The sequence below is a fragment of the Varanus komodoensis genome, unplaced genomic scaffold, assembly GCF_004798865.1.
Source record: "Varanus komodoensis strain SLA01 unplaced genomic scaffold, ASM479886v1 scaffold22, whole genome shotgun sequence".
Classification (NCBI taxonomy): Eukaryota; Metazoa; Chordata; class Lepidosauria; order Squamata; family Varanidae; genus Varanus; species Varanus komodoensis.
The window spans coordinates 12,769,766-12,789,942 of NW_025335606.1; the positions used below are offsets into that span (position 1 = coordinate 12,769,766).

The 20,177-nt window shown below is 43.3% G+C and overlaps 1 protein-coding gene across 2 annotated transcripts; it reads left to right on the forward strand.

The window, feature by feature from the left end:
* Positions 1-826: 826 nt before the first annotated feature.
* Positions 827-17,555, forward strand: SEC11C (SEC11 homolog C, signal peptidase complex subunit). Of its 2 annotated transcripts, none has more exons than XM_044431467.1 (7): positions 827-966; positions 4,328-4,395; positions 7,435-7,544; positions 8,802-8,951; positions 10,100-10,219; positions 12,214-12,271; positions 14,870-17,555. In XM_044431467.1, the coding sequence occupies exons 2-7, from the start codon at positions 4,354-4,356 to the stop codon at positions 14,921-14,923; spliced, it is 534 nt and encodes a 177-aa protein (XP_044287402.1). In that variant the 5' UTR covers positions 827-966; positions 4,328-4,353; the 3' UTR covers positions 14,924-17,555. The 2 variants fall into 2 exon arrangements, with proteins under 2 accessions (XP_044287402.1, XP_044287401.1); XM_044431466.1 differs by lacking the exon at positions 827-966 and adding an exon at positions 2,762-2,789.
* Positions 17,556-20,177: the final 2,622 nt, after the last annotated feature.

Genomic DNA, 20,177 nt, shown 5'->3' on the forward strand with positions numbered 1-20,177 from the left:
ATTGAAACAAGATTAAATGGTCTCTCTATGCAGTAACTCATCCACCCTCCAACTCCTACTCAGATCTGTGCAACTCAGACACTGGGAAAAGCGTGATGCGCAGAAAGTGCAGAGCAAATGGCACAGAATGATTTATGCAAGTGAATCAAATCACAGGGTTTGATGGAAATAAAACCAAACAAGCAACCCTCCAGCTTTATCTTCCAGGAATTCTTGCGGACTAGTGCCTCCCATTTTAGATTAGCCCCTCCATGCTAACCCTCCCACGCACGTACCACTGGCTCCCTGATTCGAGCTCAGACCACTCTAGCATCTTCGCTAACCCCTACTATTTGATCTCCTCGCCACGCCCCTCGTCGCTCCCGGGCCTCGGCTTAGCCCCACCCCTCCTTTTCTCCCTCGCCAATGAGCAACCTACACGGCTAAACAGAACCTCTCAAATTCTTAGCTGCCCAATCTGTGGCCTGATCCAAGAGTCCGATTTTGTTTCCCGTGAGCCGCTATTGGCCTGGCATGACCACGATTCCCTTTTTTTCAGCGACTGAGTCGCGGATTTGAAAAATCGCGCCTTTTCCCTGCCGGAGAGGAGAGTTACTTCCCTGACAAAAGTTCTAATATTTTTAGGCGGACATTCAGACACCCATCAAGAGAATTAAAAGGCCATCCCTGTCCACCCAGAAGCATTCTGGGAGGTGTAGTCTCTTCGTCCTCCAGGGCTTCGCCTGCTTTGCCAAGTATTGGGCGAGGGTGGGACTACAATTCCCAGAAGCCTATGCCACGATGGGAGTCTGTTCGTGTCCCTCCTGGGCAGACAGCCCTGGGGAGCGTGAACGGTCTTTGGGAGCCGGAAAGAGGCAGCTGCGGCGGGCTCGGGGGCGCTGGCAGGCCTTTGGCCGCCTCTTCGTGCTCCTGGCTGCGCCTCGCCCGTGTCTGCCCTCAGAAGGGAAGATAGCGAGTAAAAGCCTGGTGGGTGACGTGTGCGTCGGGGGGCGAGCGGTCTGCTTCTTCCAGGGTTCCTTTGCGTGTTTGCATGCGAAGGGGGAGCTTTTGCGGGCTCACATGCCTTGGGTTGCAGCCTGCTGCGCGCTGCTTCTTTTAGTGTATCACGCTTCTTTTTTCCTCTTGCGAGGAGCTGAAGGCAGTTTGCGTCGTCCTGGTTCTTCTCCATTTTATTCTCACAACAACCCTGTGAGGTAGGCTGGGCAGAGAGTCGGTGACTAGCCCAAAAGGCCCCTTTGCCCATTTTATTTGCACTTCAACCTGTGAGGTAGGTTAGGTCCTAACCTGGTGATAGATGCTAATGGTCCTCCTCTCCGTTTTAAGCTACTAACAACTCTGTGAGGTCGGGTTGATGGCTGATCAAAGTTACCCAGTGAACTTCATGGCCAATGCGGGGAGCTTGGAATCCAGATCTCCTGAGTTTCAGTCCTATACTATATCACACAAGTTCTCTACTTTTTCCTTTCTATCCTTGATGTAGATACAGTCTTGCTATGCGTACCCCATGAGAATGGGTGAGGAAAGCTTGCATAACTTTTAGTTAACTATCCTACTTTGCATGAGTTGAATCTTACCCAGTTTAGACCTTTCACTCCCTTACACTGCTGATGTGGTGCACAGTTTAGGGCATGCCTAGTGTGGCTGCTGTGTATGGGGAAGGAGAAAATTTAAGTGTTTTATTAAGTTTAAGTTAACCACATTTAAGTGTTGTTTTTTATTGTGTTTTATCATGACTGTGAGCTGCCCAGAGGCGCTGTGGCACAATTGGGCGGCATATAAATATTTTAAATAAATAAATTGTGCTAAGTTTGATGGGCATCAGCTGCACTATAAGGGTTAGGCCAGATCAGGTTGGCTACTTGGTGCCCACCAAATGTTTGAGACTACAACCCCCATAATCTTTGACCACTGTAGCGGAACTTACGGGCTGTCTAATCCAAAACATGTGGAACCAGTTTGGCTAGATAATCCCCTGGGGTGTTGTGAAATATAAATGGATTCTTGACCTGAAGTGATTTTTGTAGCTACTTTCTGTGCTTAGGCTAAATGTTAGAAGCATTCAACTTCTGAAAACATATGAGACTTAAATAGAGTATGTGTGTTGCAGGCAGATGGCTTCCGGTCAGTGTCTGGTATCTTCAATTGAAAAGATCTCAGGCAGTCTGGATAGGGAAGACACCTTTGCTGAACTGCTGGAGAGCTGCTATCAGTGACAGTATTAAGCTCTGTTAACTACTGGGTCTGATTCAGTTGAGGGTGGTTTCATATATTCATATTGGAAGCCAGGTTGCTTGGCAGAATGCTAGGCATGGTCTGTCAGGCCCTTTGTACAAGCAGTGTTTTGAAAATCATTGTTGTGCAGAATGGTGAGCTTCCTTCTGTGTAGTATTTGGCCAAGTGTGAGAGGGTGTAGTTTTTTTGATAGCATTTCTTTTGGTTCATGTCAGCTTGAGCCATTCTTACAAAAGGCTGTATTTTGTTAGATATGTGGGTGCCTTTCTCTCTTCTATTTTTATTTTGTAATCAATCCAAGGTGCATCATCATTTTGGAGTTATTTTAGAAGTAAAGACTGTGATTTGCTCATTGTTGTCAAACATGAGTTGCAGTCTGTCAGATTGACATAGTGATTCTCTGTGGTAACTAATGATTCATGCCTCATATTCATGTCATTTTATTTATACCTTTTCTCTTTTTGTTGCATCAGACAAAACTTCTGTGGTATAATGCAGTGGCTGAGCTGTAAATCAGATAATGGCTTGAACCTCACCTCTAGTCATGAACTTTCTAGGTAATCATAGAATTAGAAGGGGCCATGGAGGCCATCAGGTCCAACCCCCTGCTGTTGCAGGGCACCACATTACACCTTCCCACTCAGATGGCTGCCCAGTTTCTTCCTGAATGTCTCCAGCGAGCCCATGACCTCTCCAGGCAGCTGGTTCCACTGTCGTATTGCTCTGACAGTGAGGAAGCTTTTCCTGATGTCCTGCCTGAATCTGGGTTGTTGCAACTTGAATGGATTATTCCGTGTCCTACACTCTGGCATCAGCAAGAAGAGATCTTGACCTTCCTCTTTGTGATAGTCTTTGAGGTCCTTATAGAGGGATATCATGCCCCCTCAGTCTTATCTTCTCAAGGCTGAACATGCCCAGTTCTCTTCAGTCTCTCCTCAAGGCAAGCTGCTCTCTCTCAGCCTCAGTTCCCCTGCACACCCCATCTGCTATAGCAGTTTAAGAGTACTCACTGACCTGGCAAAGTTGTTGCTATGTGTCACAGCCAGCAATGCATGTTAAGCACCCTGAACACTTGAATGCAATATGCAAATGCAAAATGCACTTGCTATTAGTACTCATTCCAGAGTATGGTAGGTTGCTTGAAGGAAAACTGTAAAATAGCAGCCCCTGACATGGCGCCCTCAGATGTCATAACATCTGAGGTAGCCTGTGGAAGGGTCCCCAACATACTGTCCATGAGCCCTTGAAGAATCTTTTAATATCCCCACCCTCCTTTAAAATATACATACATAGATTTGCATGAAATGTGTATGACTTTCTGGCAATTCTGTGTTGGTCTGCTTTCACTGAAGCTTAATATCCAAAGTAATTTCCATTTGCGGTTGGCATCTATATGCTGTCTAGTCGTACACCAAAAGTACTGTAAAGTCCTCAATTCATTACATTGTGAATATTTATCATTCCAGTTTTGTGGTACTCTTGATTGTCAAAGGGTGTACCAAATCCATTTACAGTGGCCATTTGTTGAAGTATTTCTATGAAGCAGGGAAATAATGTAAAAGAATGTGTAAGTTTGTGAATATTAAAGGCTGTTCCAGTACAAAAATTATTTGTATAATAACCCCCTCCCTGAAAGAAACAGCTGCTGGGTATTGCCACATTATGTGTTTTAAAAAAGCGTTAGCTGTATTGTACCACCAGCTATTAGTTGAATTAGACAATCCCGTCTGAAGAGATTTGTGCTTGGTAGACACAAAACAAATATCTTTACTGAATAAGACTCAGCCTAAGATCCAAAAATGTGATGGATGGATGCCAAAGTAGTTTTGTTTTGAGTAATTAGGATTTTGGGGGTGGCGTCCACAGCAGACTCTCAAGTGTACTCAAAGGTCCAAAAACGCTGGGGACCCCTTTGCAGTTTTTCTAATTTTCCAATGGGGGCCTGAGGCCACCTCCACTTGGGCTAGAGATGTCAGCCCTGGTTTGCCCTAATGTTCACCACAGTCAATGCCCACTGAATGAAATTGTTGTGTAATTCAGAATTTTACACCTCACCTTAGTTTGAAAATATAATTTTCCCTTTCTTTCCTTTCAGTATCTGCACCCTGTAAAGCCACAGCCATGGATATCTTTGGAGATCTACGGCGAATGAACAAGCGCCAGGTAAAGAAAAAGTGTCGCCTGCTTGTTTGCAAGCATACTGGATTTAGGCTGTGTGGCACTTGGCTATCACCTGGACTGGCTTATCAAGGTTGCCTTATGGTCTGGCAATTCTTCAGAGCCCTGCATGACCTGGGGCCAGCATATATGGAGAAAGGCACCTATCTCTTGTCCTAAGCTCGGGAACTTGAGGGGAGAGACAGACAGGGAGAAGATTCTTGGGTTGCAGATTCTGAGTTTTTGCACTTGTTTGGTACTTCTGTGAATTACACTCAGTCCTGGCTTTACGTCTCAGAAACAGATTATGGATTTACCTGTCCTTATTGTCAGTATTAGTCAAGACAGTTTTTGAGGTGGGGAGCTGCTGGCCACATCATACTTGCAAACTGCAGCAAGATGAGTTTTCACATAGTGCCATTAGACACATGCTGAACTCAGTCTTGTTACATAACATGCACTGTAAACAAGTTATTGGTGGAAGGTGCAGTCGGGAGGTGTTGGATTGCCCTTCCTAAAACTATTGAGAGGGCTAAAGAAGGCCCATTTTTATTGCTTCCAGGTTCCACTTTCTTTTTTTCTTTCCTTTCCTCTCATCACATTTCAAATCTGAATGCTAGTGGTTGTTGTAAATAACATGTATTCCCGCCTGACCCGGCCGCTATCCCTTAGCTGCCCAAAACAAATGTGACTGCTTCATGTAGGATTGATGAGATAAAATAAAAACTCTCAAGCTGTTTGGGATCAAACAAAGAGGAGGGGAGAGGAACATCCTGTGGAGTATTTCATTACTTCGCTAAGTTTCCAATTGTCTCCTCTTTGTGGATGACAGAAAGTACAGTCTGCTCCAGCCAAACTGATGTCTTAAGAACATGAATCAAATGGATTTGACAGGGTTTGTGCTTATTCCGAAGCACTTACAGGGTTGCCCAGTTAGCAGTTCAAATATATGCAAAACTCAGCTCACTTCTGAAAGCTTTGCAGTGACATAGGAACTGCTGGGTGAGCTGTACATGGGCAGAAGGATTCACAGAATCACTTCACTGCATATCAAAACCTGCCTGTGAGCCCCAGGACTTAGGTGGACTGATCTGATATTTGCCTTTCCATGGGTTGAGCTTGCAGAAATGAGTTCTGTCAAAAAGTGAAATCATTGCAGTAAGAACTTCTGTACCTTTTCAGTGGAGTAAGTTCATACGCTCTGATTTGAGTTGTGAGGCAAAAGATGTATATCTGTGAGCAGAGCCCAAGAAGTGCAAATTTGTATGAAAAGCCAGTAATCATTAGTCTTGCCCTGATTGGCCTGTAGCAGGAGGCCCCAACCATTTTGGACCAGTGGGTGCTCTCACAAAATGGCTGCCATAGGGCAAATGGCACTGGCCCATTCATAAAATGTCTGCCATTTGGGCTTGGCCTGTCACAGAATTCTCATTTCCCAGAAGGCAAGTGGGAGCTGAGCTCCAAGACACAACTGCTCCCTTGAACGCATTAAAAAAAAAAAAAGATGGCACTGAAGTGCAGCACTTGGCCCTGCAACATGCTAGCTTCTCAATTTTTAATTATTTTTCTTTTTTAAATATTTTTATTTGATAAACAGCAAAAGAAAAAGAGGAATCTTGCTGTCCCCACCCATAATCTCAGTAGTTTAGTGGGTAAGACACTGAGTTCGTGGACTGGAAGTTCAGCAGTTTGAATCCCTAGTGTTGCATAATGGAGTGAACTCCCGTTACTTGCCCCAGTTTCTGCCAACCTAGCAGTTCGATAGCATGAAAATGCAAGTAGGTAAATAGGTACCACTTGGGTGGGAAGGTAACAGCATTCTGTGCACGAAAGCATCCAGTCATGCTGGCCCACATGGTCATGGAAGTGTCTTTGGACAGCGCTGGCGCTTCGGCTTCCAAATGGAGATGAGCCCTGCTCCTTGAGCTGCTCATGACTAGCATGCCTGTGCAGGGGGAACCTTTCCCTTTTTGTATACATATATCCACACTGGTGTGTGCACATATATTCAGAGTTCCTGTTTTACATCACTAATAAAGGTTTCAGTAGGTTGACCAAATGTAGAGTGCGAACCTGGGAGGGGCAGGGTGCCTGGTGCTTGCCACATTGGCGATCCCAGGGCTGCCACATGCCCTATTTCATGGTTTTAGTCTTGTATGGAGTCCAAACACATTGCCTTTGTGTTAAGAAATGAAGGGGTGGGTGCAGGACCCAGATTTTATTTATTTTCCCTTTTGTACCTGTACTTGAAAAAAAAAACCCCTAGCAAACTGGGTCAGCTTTCACGTGAGGCTTCACGGGGTCAGCTTTGCAGACAGGAGAAACGGAATGCCCTACTTCTTCCTCGCGAGGATCCCTTTGATGGCAGCTTGGCCGGTGTGCCCTGCCCCATGATAATTTGTTTTTGATTGTCCTACTTTGTGAATCCCCGCCATGCTGCTGCCCTCATTATAAAGACACAGCACCCTGGGAAGAGCTGTGCCAGGGCTGAGAAGGCTGAAGATGGAGAACTCTAAAATATTTACATCTCAAGATCCAGGCGGCTTTTCTGTCTGAAACAAATAATTCCGTAGTAAATAGTGTTCCTGTTTCTGTGTCTCTTTTGTGTTCCTAAGCAGCTGTAGCTATGAAAAACACCTTCTCCTGCAACATAAACAAACATCTATTTTTCTAGTCTGTTTTGGCCACTTGGGCAGACTTGCAAAGCCAGTACAGGCAAGTGAAGCAGTACTGGAGTGCTGTGTCTTCTTGTGGGGGCGTGCCCTAGCCCCCATTCACCCCTCGGTTCTTATTTCTTAGAAGATTCAGGACCTGCAGTTCACACACCAAGCTGATTTTTCCAATATTTTGACAGTCTTGCTTGAAACAAATGCCAGTTGTATTGGTGCCGCGTGTGTGTTTGCATGCAGGGAGTGCATGGAGAATATTTTAGATACTCAAGACAGATAATAATGGCATCCCAAAACAAGTTTAGTGGCACCGTATCTTTAAAGCCCGTCTTTGTAGCATATCATTTTTGCTCACTGCATCTGCGTTTTCTTGCAGCTCTATTACCAAGTCTTAAATTTTGCCATGATTGTATCTTCTGCCCTGATGATATGGAAAGGCCTTATCGTTATCACTGGGAGTGAGAGTCCCATTGTAGTAGTGCTCAGGTATGTGTCTTTATATGAACTATTTTATTCTTGGGAAGTGCGTGACTTGCAGTTTTTGCCCCATGTCAGAACAGTATAACTCTCAGAAAGGAGAAGGAAGTGGGGAGAAATATATTTTATAGAGCAATAAAAGCCAAGTTAGCCATATGTTAAATCCCCAAATCCAGGTGATTATAATACCTTTAAAGAGGTCAACCCAGAGATCACAAAATAAATGTGAAGTTTCCAAGAGCAAAAGCTTGCATGTTTTTGGTGAACTGTTGCTTGGCCTAATGAAGTTATTACAGTAATAGGCATGTATACCGTTGAATGCAGAGCCATAGTTAATTTTTTCAGGGACACATGCCATTGAATCTGCATTTATTGTGAGTGTGTATTTCTGGTTTTGGGGCAAGCATTTTAGCCATATATCTGAAAAGCCTTAGATGTGAAGCAGCTCATAACTAATTGTCTGTATCTGTTTATTTGTGGATGTGAGCAAAACGATTGAAGGAAGCAGAGCTCACCTTGAGGAACGCTGCTCCTGCTGCAACCTTCTCTTGGTTTACTGCTGCTCTGCACTGAGAGGGGCTTATCTTTTCTCATTGGTACTGGGTTTTACATAGAAATCCTGTGGATTTCTGTATCCCGCTCCAAGCCTATGTGAGGGGGCTGAAGGGGGGATCTTTTGGAGTCCGACTTGTCACTGGAATTGGTAGATCTCCACCTGCACACCTGGAGCTGCCAAGGTTAGACGCGTGCCCTTCCACCACCACCACTAGAGGGGTGCACCTGCTCATCCTAGTCCTTTCCAGCCGGTGAGTCCAGGGACTGGGGTTATGCTCATATTCAGCATAGTTGGGGCTACAGTGGTGATGGCCCTTTTCCATTCTTTGGTTGATTTTGCTGCTCATAGTGAGAGGGCTTTAGTTAGACTTAGCAGCGGATCTTTATGAGATACGGGACTTATAGGGGAAGAACACCCAACCTGTATGGGCTTGGTGATCACCCTCTTGATCACTATTTGCAGCAGTGAGATGGTCTTTTGGCTCCATGTATACCTCATTATTTCAAGATTCATAGTCTTAAAATGTGAAATACAGTTCTGGTTAGATAGCGCGGTATAGTTTCCATATCCTGCTTTAGTAGGCAGTATTCAGCTTTATATTTCTTGAGTAGTCATAAGTGGCAAATTACTTTGACTATAAATATTTTAAATAAATATGAACCCACCTACAGAATAGGTCTGTGATCCAAAATCTTCTTCTTCCATTTTAGTGGCAGTATGGAACCAGCTTTCCATCGAGGAGACCTCTTGTTCTTAACTAACTTCCGTGATGACCCCATCAGGGCTGGAGAAATTGTGGTCTTCAAAGTCGAAGGCAGAGATATTCCAATCGTACACAGAGTAATCAAGGTTCACGAAAAGTAATGACCAGAAACATTCCCTGTTGCAATCCTGTTTGGTTATTAGGAGTCAAATTATTTGGAAGGAATAGAAATTTGCTTTTAAATTGAAACGGGGAAGGTGAACTGGGTGGAGGACCGTTCTGTTCTACATCAATAATGGCGATGTTCGCCTGATGTACGCACATTGAATGGGTGTGTAAATGCAACAACCCTTTCTTCAGTTTTGTTCTTCCTTGCGGTATGGCAGCCTCCCTTCAGGGGGATGGAGGTGCGGGGCCCCTTGCGCAGATGGCTGTAGGTGTGCGGCAGGGCAGGGCCTGTGCCTAATGGCACCGCTGCGTTTGGCTTCCCCAGATGGGGCAGGCACAAAATGCCTCTCTTGGACGCCTGTGTCAGTTTCCTTTCAGGCTTCTCTGTGGCAAACCAAGGACCATCCCTCCTGGTACAGAGCCAGGTCCATCCACTACCATATGGAGCTCCCTTTTCCTAGGCCAGATCATTTCTCCATCTAACTCAGTTTTGCCTACCTTGGCTATTGGCATCTCTTTAAAGAGGGTTTTTTTCAGCACCAGCTCTTTGAACAGCATATGCCAAAGATGAAGCTGTAACTTTCTTCATGCAAGGATGAGCTCTTCCATGGGCTGTGATCCCTCCCACAAAGTCAGAGCCTTGTCTGTGTGCTAGACAGTGACTGACATCCTCCATGAATTTGTCTGATTCCACGTCTACATCTTGCCCAAATGGTCGATGGCTGCTTTTTTTAAAGAGCCTGGTAAACCTCTTGATTTTTCCCCTCATCAAAACTTTCCTAAACTGACGATGCCTTTGCCTTTTCACGTATTCAGCTGACTGTTCTTCATGTCGAAGAACACATCAATTCCTTTTAATGGCAATATCTACTTAATAAATGTGGCGCTAAATGGATATCCCTTATGGTAACTGCTTGGCTAAAGTAGAGGATTAACACATCAGTGAAGAAATTATTGTCTAGTTCTGGCAGTAACAGCCATAAGATGAATGCCCCAATATTTATTAAAACACAGGACAGGCAGCTTTTATGTACTAATATCTTATCTTCTAATCTGTCCTTTCCGTGCTTTGTGAACATTTTAATTCAGGACTATAAAAAGAGGTGCTAATGACTTTGCTGTCCTGTTGGCTTGCAGGGAAAATGGGAACATCAAATTTCTGACGAAGGGCGATAATAATGAAGTCGATGATAGAGGCTTGTACAAAGAAGGCCAGAACTGGCTAGAAAAGAAGGATGTTGTTGGTAGAGCACGAGGGTGAGTACTTAGCATTGTGTGCTTTGCTACCTCTGTAACGAAGGGCAGCCCATTGGTGACTCTAAAGTAGTGCGGTGGTTAATTGCGAGAGGATTTCTGCTTTGCAGTTTGTCCCTCCACCCCCCAGAATCTCTGGAAGGTTCCTCTACTATGACATTGGCAAGCCTTTGTGCTGTAACATCTTATAATTTCATCCATTTATTACATTTATCGGTTTAACTTGGTGTGCTGCACTGAGCAGGGGGATGAACCTATTCTATGATTTCTATGCCTTCTAATTTCCAACACTACCTTTGCAGATACTAAACTCTGGCAAATGGTTGGGTTTATTGCAGCTTGTTCTTCCCTCCGTCCTCCAGCCTCTATCTCACAGCAGAAGCCATCTTGTCTGCCCCTCCTCACTTCAGTCATGACTGCATATATAATTGGAGTCTTTATTTTTAGCAATTCAGAAACCTGAGTAATTGCATTTGTACTTTATTATCCTTTTGTGGTTGGCCTTGCCTAACTGTAGTTGCCCAATACATGCACCCTCTCCTGGTCAATTTCCATATAAGTTTCTGCTGTCAGAAGAATGGAATAGGCAACCTGCACAGAAATTAACAAGACGGGACTGCATAGCCTAACTTGCACACAGCTGCCGGGGTCTGATTGTCAAGCTGTCAATTGAAAAGCATCAGAAAAGAGGGGCAAGTGGCAAAAGAAGGTGCACCAAAAGTGGGGGTGATGTGAAGGATCCCGTCTTCCACTCAGCAATGTTTGTCCCTCTTGATCTTTAGGTGTTGAACTGGTGATTCCCAGTGCCCTTCATCCTTTCAACGTTTCCCTGAGTCTCCAACTGCTCTAGAAAGGGGAGATATTTACTCTTCTCCTGCTTTGCTGCTGCTTTTTGAAGCATTTTTCTGCTGTGGTTACTCCATTCCAATTGTTCTTTAAAAAAAAAACCTTGCATAAATATATGCAAATTTAATGTCTCCAGACTAAATGGAACAGAAATTAGCACAATTTAAGGACTGGAACGCAGGCAGAGGCTAAATTTGCACACCTGCAGTGTCTGTTAGGAAAGCAGTTACTGCAAGTGCACAATGTCCCCCTCCATGTACTTCCCAAGTACACATTTGGGTATATTTCAGTCCAAAAAGGGTATAAATATTCCTGTTTGTAAAAGCAAAGAAAAAATGCTTGGAAATGGCAGGATGGGATCATCCCAGGGGAGCGCTGGCAGCATGTAGGTCTCTTTTCCGGCAGGTCAACATTCACTTGCTCCCATTCAGTCAGGATCTTGGCTCTTTTCTAGAACTGTTAGTGAATCATGGAAACTGCAGCAGCAAGTACTCCAGAAAGGGGCAGGGAGAGTTAATCATTCCCTTTACGGAACAGGTAGGGAGTCAGAAGTTTTGAGAACGTGGAGGACATTGAAAAGTGGTTAAAAGCGAGAGGATTATGTTGCTAAGTGGGGCATAGTGTTTGTCTCTCCACTGCCCATAGAATCATAGAATAGTGGAGTGGGAAGGGGCCAAGAAGGGTCCAACTCCCCTGCATTGGGTCCAACTCCCCTGCTGTTGCAGGACACCCATTTACACCATCCCACTTTTGGTGCACCTTCCTTGCTGCTTTGTTGGGCCTGCTGGACCTCACTGTCTGCCCTGGCCATGATGCGCATTCAGAGGAGGTGCTCAGCTTTGGATTTCTTGCTTCTGGTTTAAGCATATTCTTAGACTGCAGATGTAAGGTCGCCTTCTCCAGGTTGGTGATTGTCTAGAATTTCCAATACCTTCCAGCCATCACTAAGCTGAGGAAGGCTGGCGTAGGTGCTAGAAAGTTAATTTTGAAAAATATAGTTGTTTTTAACCAAAAGCTATTAGGTCTCAGGAATGCCTTGGACATATTTTTCTAGTACCTTATGTAGCTTAATGTTATACACAGGACTACTACGTTAAGCTGGGCTTTAGTGAAGTGACTTTATGCTGTTCTGTTCAACTTCTTTCCATCAGGTTTTTGCCTTATGTTGGAATGGTGACCATAATCATGAATGACTATCCAAAATTCAAAGTAAGTAAAAATTAAAGTTGGGGGTCAGTGACTTAAAGTGGTAGTTTTTCGGGCTTCTGTTTGCACATCCACTTTGCCAAATCTGTGTAGCCACATAAAGGGAAGCCTGGACCTCATAGGTTTGGCACCAGTCTTGGTTTCTGCCCTTTCTGAACTCCTCCTTTGTGGGTTGGCTCAGGTTTAAGATCATTTTTGTCAAAGAAATAAAAAGGGCCTGTGCAAGATCATAAACCTTCCCTTGTATAGCTCTCATTAATTTCAGTGGAACTTGTGGAGTGAATGTTCCTAGCAGATTGTTGTCAATGTACAAACAACTCACCAGCCTTAAAATACATTTGAAGGGACTTTGGAATTGTGCAAATGTTGTATCAGGATCCTGTTTCTTAGCTGAATGAGAAAGAAGGGGAGCTGTTGTTCAGCATTAAGGATTGCATGGGGAAATGTTTGCGATCATATATTTAAACTGATGAGAAAATTACCTTGCTTTGAAATAAATTGAAAGGCTGGATTTTCATTATTCCAACCAGTATAGGCAGGCTACCTTAATAGATCCTAAGCAGCATAGAATAAAACACTGACTCTCAGACTAAACAATACTTTGCAACAACTTGTTTCAGAATTAAGAACTGGGAAGGACTTTGTGCTTATGTACAGTACAGGTTAAATAGCAATGAATTCAATGGCAAAATGTCCATTGATTGTAATAGATGTGTGTCGTCTGTTTTTTTTTAAACTTCCTTCAGTGAAAGCTAGACACTAGCTAAAAATAAAGACCTGTTCTTCAATTATAACAATATGCCAGTGGTTTTCCAGTTGTTTCCTAGGAATTCAGGTTGCACAGAATGCATCTGTGATTGAGCCCACAGGGCGCTTGCTTTTTATTTGGAATATTCCAGGTTCAACCACTGGCTTTTCCATCAAGGGCTGGAAATGCCCCTGTGCTAGAACCTGGGAAGCCATTGCTAATAAGTGTAACTCAGCTTTCCCCAGTGGTGTCCCCTTATGTCAGATTTGTAGAGCCTCTTTCAGATCCAAGGCATTGTTCAATTTCATCCAGTCAAAAACTACAGGGAAAACTAGCTCTGTATTGCTTTTACAAACATACTTCATCTTGCACAACATATTTTTTAAGATGTCAAAGCTGCCTGCAGCAGCATTGTTTGTAGAAGACTGCCTGTAGGTATAATTTCCACATACAGTGAATCATGCAGCAAGAGAGCATATCCTCTGATGCCCTCAGATTTCAGTTTTGATAGAAGTTCTAAAGACCAGGATGCAAATACTGGGTTTCTAGTCAAGTGAGAAACTGTAATATATGTATCCATAAATTACTATCTTGAACCTGTGCGGCATTCTGTGCATGGATACTTCATTTCAGTCGAAGGGTGCAGCTTTATGCTCTGCAAGGGATGAGTGCAGTATCAGTTTCTCCGAACATTGCCACATTTATGTGTTGGGGTAATCATGAGTTCATCGAAGCATCCCTGTGGGCAATTTTGACAGCATTTCACTTTACATAAACTAGGACAGGCGTCCCCAGTGCAGCACCCGCCTAACTTTTTCCCCATTTTTTTAAAAAATACATCTGCATAGGCATAGCAAGTGAATATGTATGAAATGCATATAACTTTGCAGCAAATTATACGTGCGCTTCAACCAAAGTAACCCAGATATCCAAATAAGTATCTGTTTGAAGGTGGTGTCTGGATGCCACCCATTCAAATATTGAAAGCAATGAAAGTTCCTCAGTTCATTGCATTACAGGAAATGAATGTTTATCCTTCCAATGTTGTGACATCAGTGCTTTGGCTATCATAGAACTGTAGAGTTGGAAGAGGCCAGAGGGCTGTCAGATCCAACCCCTTTCTCAGTGCAGGACACCAAATTAAACCATCCCTCTCAGAGGGCTGTCCAGTTGCATCTTGAATGCCTGTAGTGTGGGAAAATCCATAACCTCCCTAAGTCACTGTCAGAAGGGCATGGAAAATCTCTTTATGCTGATCACTTTTTACTTTCAGGTGAAGCAAGGAAGAATTTGAGCATCTTTATCAGTGAATATTAAAGACCATTTCAGTGCAAAATTTATCCATGTAGTAATTCCCTCCCCAAAAGAAGGAACTGTTGGGCACTGCCAACACATGTGTTTGAAAGAAGCATTAGCTGTATTGCACAGAAAGCAGTTAGCTGAACTTGGTCATCCCTTGTTAAAGAGAGAGAGACATGGTGTCCAGTGGACCTGAAACAAGGTTTTGTTGAATAAAACTCAGTCTGTGATCCAAAGACACAACAGGTAGACACAGAAGCAGTGATCCATGGATTCAGCATTTTCTTGTGGTGCCCACAGATGTTCTTCAAATTCCTAGATGTGCCCAGGGGTCCAAAACGGTAGTGTTTCAGCATCTAGATCAAGTTGCGCTCCATCATCTGCTTGGTGCTGTTGTGCGAAGTTGTCGCCCAGCACAGTTGCAGAGTCCCAGCGTGGGGTAGGTTGGTCTAATTGCTGGAAAACTTATTGGGAAATAGCATATCCCATTTGTGAGGGCTAATATGGTGGGCGATGCACACATACAGTACTAATAAGTTGATTTTCCTTCACAGTACGCTCTCCTGGCTGTAATGGGCGCATATGTACTACTGAAACGGGAATCATAAATGAACATGAGGTTGCCTTGCACGAGTCTTGAGCATAGATGTATGAAGAAATACTAATATATTTGAAATGCCCCCATGCCTGTACATAATCTGTGATGTGCAAACAATATTGTATTGTCTTGACAAATTTTACTGTTCATGTCGCAGTTCTAAAGATCTTGTGGATGAGCCCAACTGTTTCTTTTGGGACAAGCTTGTAAGTGTTCTTAAGACTGCAGCCTCTTTGCATTGTAGCAATTTTCACTGGTGTGTGTTAACAGAAGTGAGTTTCCCAGTCTTCACAGTGGCTATTAACCAAGGACAATGATAAATCCTGGAAGGGAAGTGGGTGGGAATGACAGTGCTAGCTTCATACTATGTGTGTCTGGAGGGGGCAGGGTGATTAAAAGTCCCAAAAGTAGAATATCAAATGGGTAAAACATGATTGTTTTGAAAGTGTTTTGACAACATCATTGAGCCTGTAGTGTAAACGAAAGGTCCTCTTAATTTATTTCTTCACAAAGGAATCTTTGCACAGTTCCCACCGCTGCGTTGCCACGGGGTCCAAGCAGTCCTGGTGCATTTGTCAAACCACATGCAGCCTGTTCTTGCAGCACAAATTCACCAACGATTCCAAGGGCCTATTACCGTGCTTCTAATAAAGCTTTTCTCCCCCCTCCCCCCAAAAAAAGAAAAAGAATGAGTTATTTAGTCATGGTGAACCTTTCCACAAATGTGGCATTATTGAGTCAGGCTTGCCTGAGAAAGCAGCGGTATGAAGTACTTGGCATGTATGCACGCCATGCTGTGCTAGAGCTCACTTATGTTTTAGCCTACTTGGAAGCTGGCCGGGCTAGGCTGTGTGAGTTCTTGCATCCCGGGGCAGCTTGATCATCTGCACCATCTTCCCAAGATTTTTGTTTTTTTAAGATGCACAATTTTCAGAATTTCACATATAATCAGCAGGAATCATTCCCATGTCTATACATCAAGGAAAATACCTTCAGTGAATTAGTGATGCGTGAGTCTAACTTCTTGCCAAGTCTGATGCATGAGATCCAAGGTTTTTAATTTTTTTCTTTTTGGAGATTGTCCTGGTTCATCGAAGCCTCCTGGGGAGTGGATCATGCTTCCAGGGCTAAAGCTGGGGTAGAATGAGTGTAGCTGCGTATTAGTCAATCCAAAATGGGTTATTGAGAGTCCCTTGTGCATTCTGGGCACAGATGGTTGATTTACATTTGGGCTTGTTTATACATCTTCCCAAATTACTCCTCCTTTCTTGATAGTAAATGAGGGGAAGTCTGGTTTTGGAGTCAAATATATCCCAAGTAAGCCATGAAAATAAAATACCTAGGGCTGGAATTAATTGGGACAGCATTGCAAACAACAAATTAAACCTTTATTGAGAGCTCTTTTTCATGAGTTAACCAATATAGTTGCAAATCTAATGTTCAGAGTGTGCGTATCCAACACCTGTAAGAACAGTATTTGGAGCCTAATTGACCCCATGTTTTCCAAACATACTGTGCTCTTGATATGTACATATTGTTAGAGTCACATAGATATAGCATGCAGAAATCACATCTTGTGACTTTTATGGAACAAACAACCATAGCATATGGTTCTCAGACAGCCTGTGCCCGGTTGCCACTTTTCCCAATTGCATAAATGGGCCAGACAAAACAGTTCCAGAAAGAACATCTTTCTGTCATAGCTTCAAGCTCGGATATGACATCTGCCCCTCCCTCTTTTCTGGTGTCAGCACTGACATGACTTATGGCAATGAGACCTCCACCCTGTCTCTCAGCCAAGCCTGGTATGTTTCTAGGCACATCCCAGAATTTGATCAAGCCCAAGGTTACTAGGAAAGTACATCCTTTAGGACGTTCATTGTGGATAGTTCAGGTGTCAAGCACTTAACCTGGCCATTGTCCACCATTTGGCAGTGTGTATGGAGGCCTGTCCAGCCACATGTCTGTAAGCATCTCTAGTCATAATAATCTCAGGCTTGGATTAATCAACTCGGATTGCTGCATCTTCTCTTCTTTGGCATGCTATTTGGAAGGATCAACAACTGACCATAAGGTGCAAGGAGGACTGCCCCAAAAAGCCATTGTAGAAGTTAGTAGATCTGCAAAAGTGTAGTACAAGGAGCTTCCCTGGGGTAGGGAGGGTTATGGGATCCTGAAAACACAAACCAGTTTAAATGCTGTAGCTTGTCCCAAATGTTACTGGGAAGATAGAATTTTGTAGTGCTATTCAACATACTCTGCTAAATCAATTTGTGTTCAGAGCACTCCTGTCTCTTGAAACCCATTTTTTGGCTTTTCACAATCCCTTTGTGGCCTTAGAGAAGTCACTTAATGTGAATATATCTGTATGTATTTTTAATTTTTCAGAACGGTTTGCCTTGTTTGCATCATCACAGTTATAAATGTGTCCATTCCATTAATTTCTTGTTTTGTTTTTAAAAGTCAACTGCTGCAAGGTTTGCTAGATCTCTCTGAAAAGATCTGCAGAAAATGTGAAACGAATGAAGTTCAGTCCAGTCCTGGAATATATTCGCAAATGTGATGGCCCAGAAAGATCTCTTTCCTTGTTTTATCATGCTATGCAATAATATCATTAAAAGATTGATGTCTTTTAATACTTAGCCAAGTTTGCTGAGTTTTATTCTCCATGCTGTTGCGACACTTTTGTGCTTTATTACTGATTGTTTGAAAATGAAACTAGTTTACCCCTCTGCCCAGGCGGTTGCATCCTTTGTTTTCCCTTTGGTTATCAATAGATACATGTAGCTCTCTGTGCACAGAAAGATTGTGGACAGAGATGGGATACATAGGACAGGTACAGGTGATGGGAGACTATCTCAGTCATCCTCCTGGATTTTTTTTTATCTTGAACCTCTATTTTGAATTGGGTTGTCTTTGAGTTACACAAAACACCTTGTTTCAATGTCCAGACTTCTTTTCTTACTGCCCTTCAAAACAGGGCATAATCCCAGATCATCTCTGGCAACGTTGGGTAGGGCTGAGGCAAGTTGCAGCCCAAGTCCTTTTATGTGCTGCACAAGTTGCCTCCCCCCACATTAAACTCCCCACACGTCAAAAAGGGGGGGATGTGAGTGCATCCACATTGCTCCATTGCCCTCTTGTAGTATTTCCCCCGAATTGTTAGTAACGGAGGTATTCAGTGACTTCTTCTGGGGCAGCATCCGATCCATCTTAAGAGGCAGAAGAAACCCTGCCAGTAGAACAGGGTGGTTCCATCAGCAGGTGAAAACATCTGGAAATGCTGTTTCCTGAAAGTACTCAGTGAGCTTGGGCGGTTTAGAAATGTTATTCAGAAAAAGATAAATAAAGGGGGGGGCGGTACCAGTGCAAAATCCCAGGAACAAATGGAAGTGCTCATTCCTAGATTAAGACAGGCCTTCTGAATTTCCTTCTGTAGGTTCTGCTGACCTGTCTCAATCCCAAAATGTGTTTCTCCTTGTTTTTGGGGTTGCTTTTTGAATTGCTACTTCCTGTTGGGCAAGTGATGGATCCAGCCTGTGATGCACATCATGTGGAAACGATGCAGCAGCAACACTGGTTCCCATCCTGTGTGTGTAAAGTAGTACGTAAGCCCACATTGCCCATAATGCTACGCCTGAGCACATGTGCCCCCTTACTGGAATTGGGCTTTTAACCCTCTGCGAGATGGCAGTGAGTGTACCTTACAACTTGACCACTTGAGTTTGGGGTCTCTCTTCTTGGAAACACATTTCTGACTCTGGAGCACTCTGGAGCTCTAAGGCTTCCTGTGTCCCTCATCCTTACTTGAAAAGCCTTCTATCTCCAAAAAAATTTGACTTCTGCCAACAGTGGGATGGAGGGGAAGACAGGGAGAGAAAGAGAGAGGTGGCTCCACTCACCAATGCCGCACACCCTGTCACGCTGCTGTAAGGGGCTGCAACCCTCAGAAAAAAGCGCTCAGCTGTACTCTGAAACTTAAGAGTTGAAAGAGAATACAAGGGTTAGCTTTCCCTGGCGCAGAATGCAACAGATCATGCACTGACAAAATGTTTTTTCCAAATCAATGTACTATTAGATATTGATATGTATGTTGGCTTGTTCACATGTTCTTCTCAAAACTATGAAACAAAGTTTCTTCAGATGTCCATCATCTGACAGAGATATCCATAACTGAGTCAAATGAGTTCAGATTTCTCTGAATGGGATCTACAAATGTATTGCACAAACCTGTTATATGCCATCAAGCCATCTCTGACTTACGGAGACCCTATAAATGAAAGCCCTCCAAAATTTCCTATTGATGGCAGCCTTGCTTAGCTGTTCTAGATTCAAGGCTTTATGGAGTCAATCCATTTCTTACTTCATCTTCCTCCTCTTCTGCCTTCAACTTTCCCTAGCATGATTGTTTTCTCTTGCCTTCTTGTGGTTTTCCTCAAAGTATGGCAAGCCTTAGCTTTGTCATTTTCGCATTTAGGCAAAGTTCTGGCTTGATTTGATCTGGACTCATTTGTTCATTGATCTGTTCAGTGTATTCACAAAGCTCTCCTGCACCATGTTTTGAATGCAGCAATTTCTCGCCAGCTTTCTTCACTGTCCAGCTTTCACATACATAGTGATCAGGAATATGATAATTTGCATGATCTTGACCTTGGTCTCCAGTGAAACATCCTAACACTTGATCTTTTCTAGTTCCTTCATTGCTGTTCTTCCAGATCTCAGTCTTCAAATTTCTTGGCTGCAGTCTCCTTTTAAATTGATGACTGAGACAAGGTATACAAAATCTTTCACAACTTTGATTTTCACAAACTTGGGTCCAGTTTTTTTTTCAATGGTGAGGGGATTTGCAATAAGTTGCATTTACACTGATGTGAATTAGCTCAAATGTGAATTAGTGCAAGTCGAATGATGTTCTTGTAAAAAAATCCATTAGTGAGCATATGACAAAATGAAATGCAAGTTGTGAAAAGCAGGTGGAATGGATTTAATAAAATTCCGCTGAATAGGAGCATTTGCATTTTCCTAAAGCCTGTTTCTGATAGTTACATCTTATTCATATCATTCGCAAATTCCAGCAGAATCACAATAACACCAGCAGTACTTGGAAATGAATTTCAGAGGGAAGGTATCCCCTTTTCTTTTTTAATTTCACTGCATGATCCAGTCAGTGGTGCCCAAAGGGGGAGAAAACTCAAGGTAATAACTTGGTTGACATTTAATGCTGTAATCATTGCTTCAGTTCTGTCTACTCTGCTTACACCCCA

Bases quoted from the DNA above. Each gene is read 5' to 3' on its own strand.
- SEC11C (XM_044431466.1), top strand. The intron at 10,220-12,213 runs GTGAGTACTTAG...TCTTTCCATCAG, and splicing joins GTTGTTGGTAGAGCACGAGG to GTTTTTGCCTTATGTTGGAA. The intron at 12,272-14,869 runs GTAAGTAAAAAT...TTTCCTTCACAG, and splicing joins ATGACTATCCAAAATTCAAA to TACGCTCTCCTGGCTGTAAT.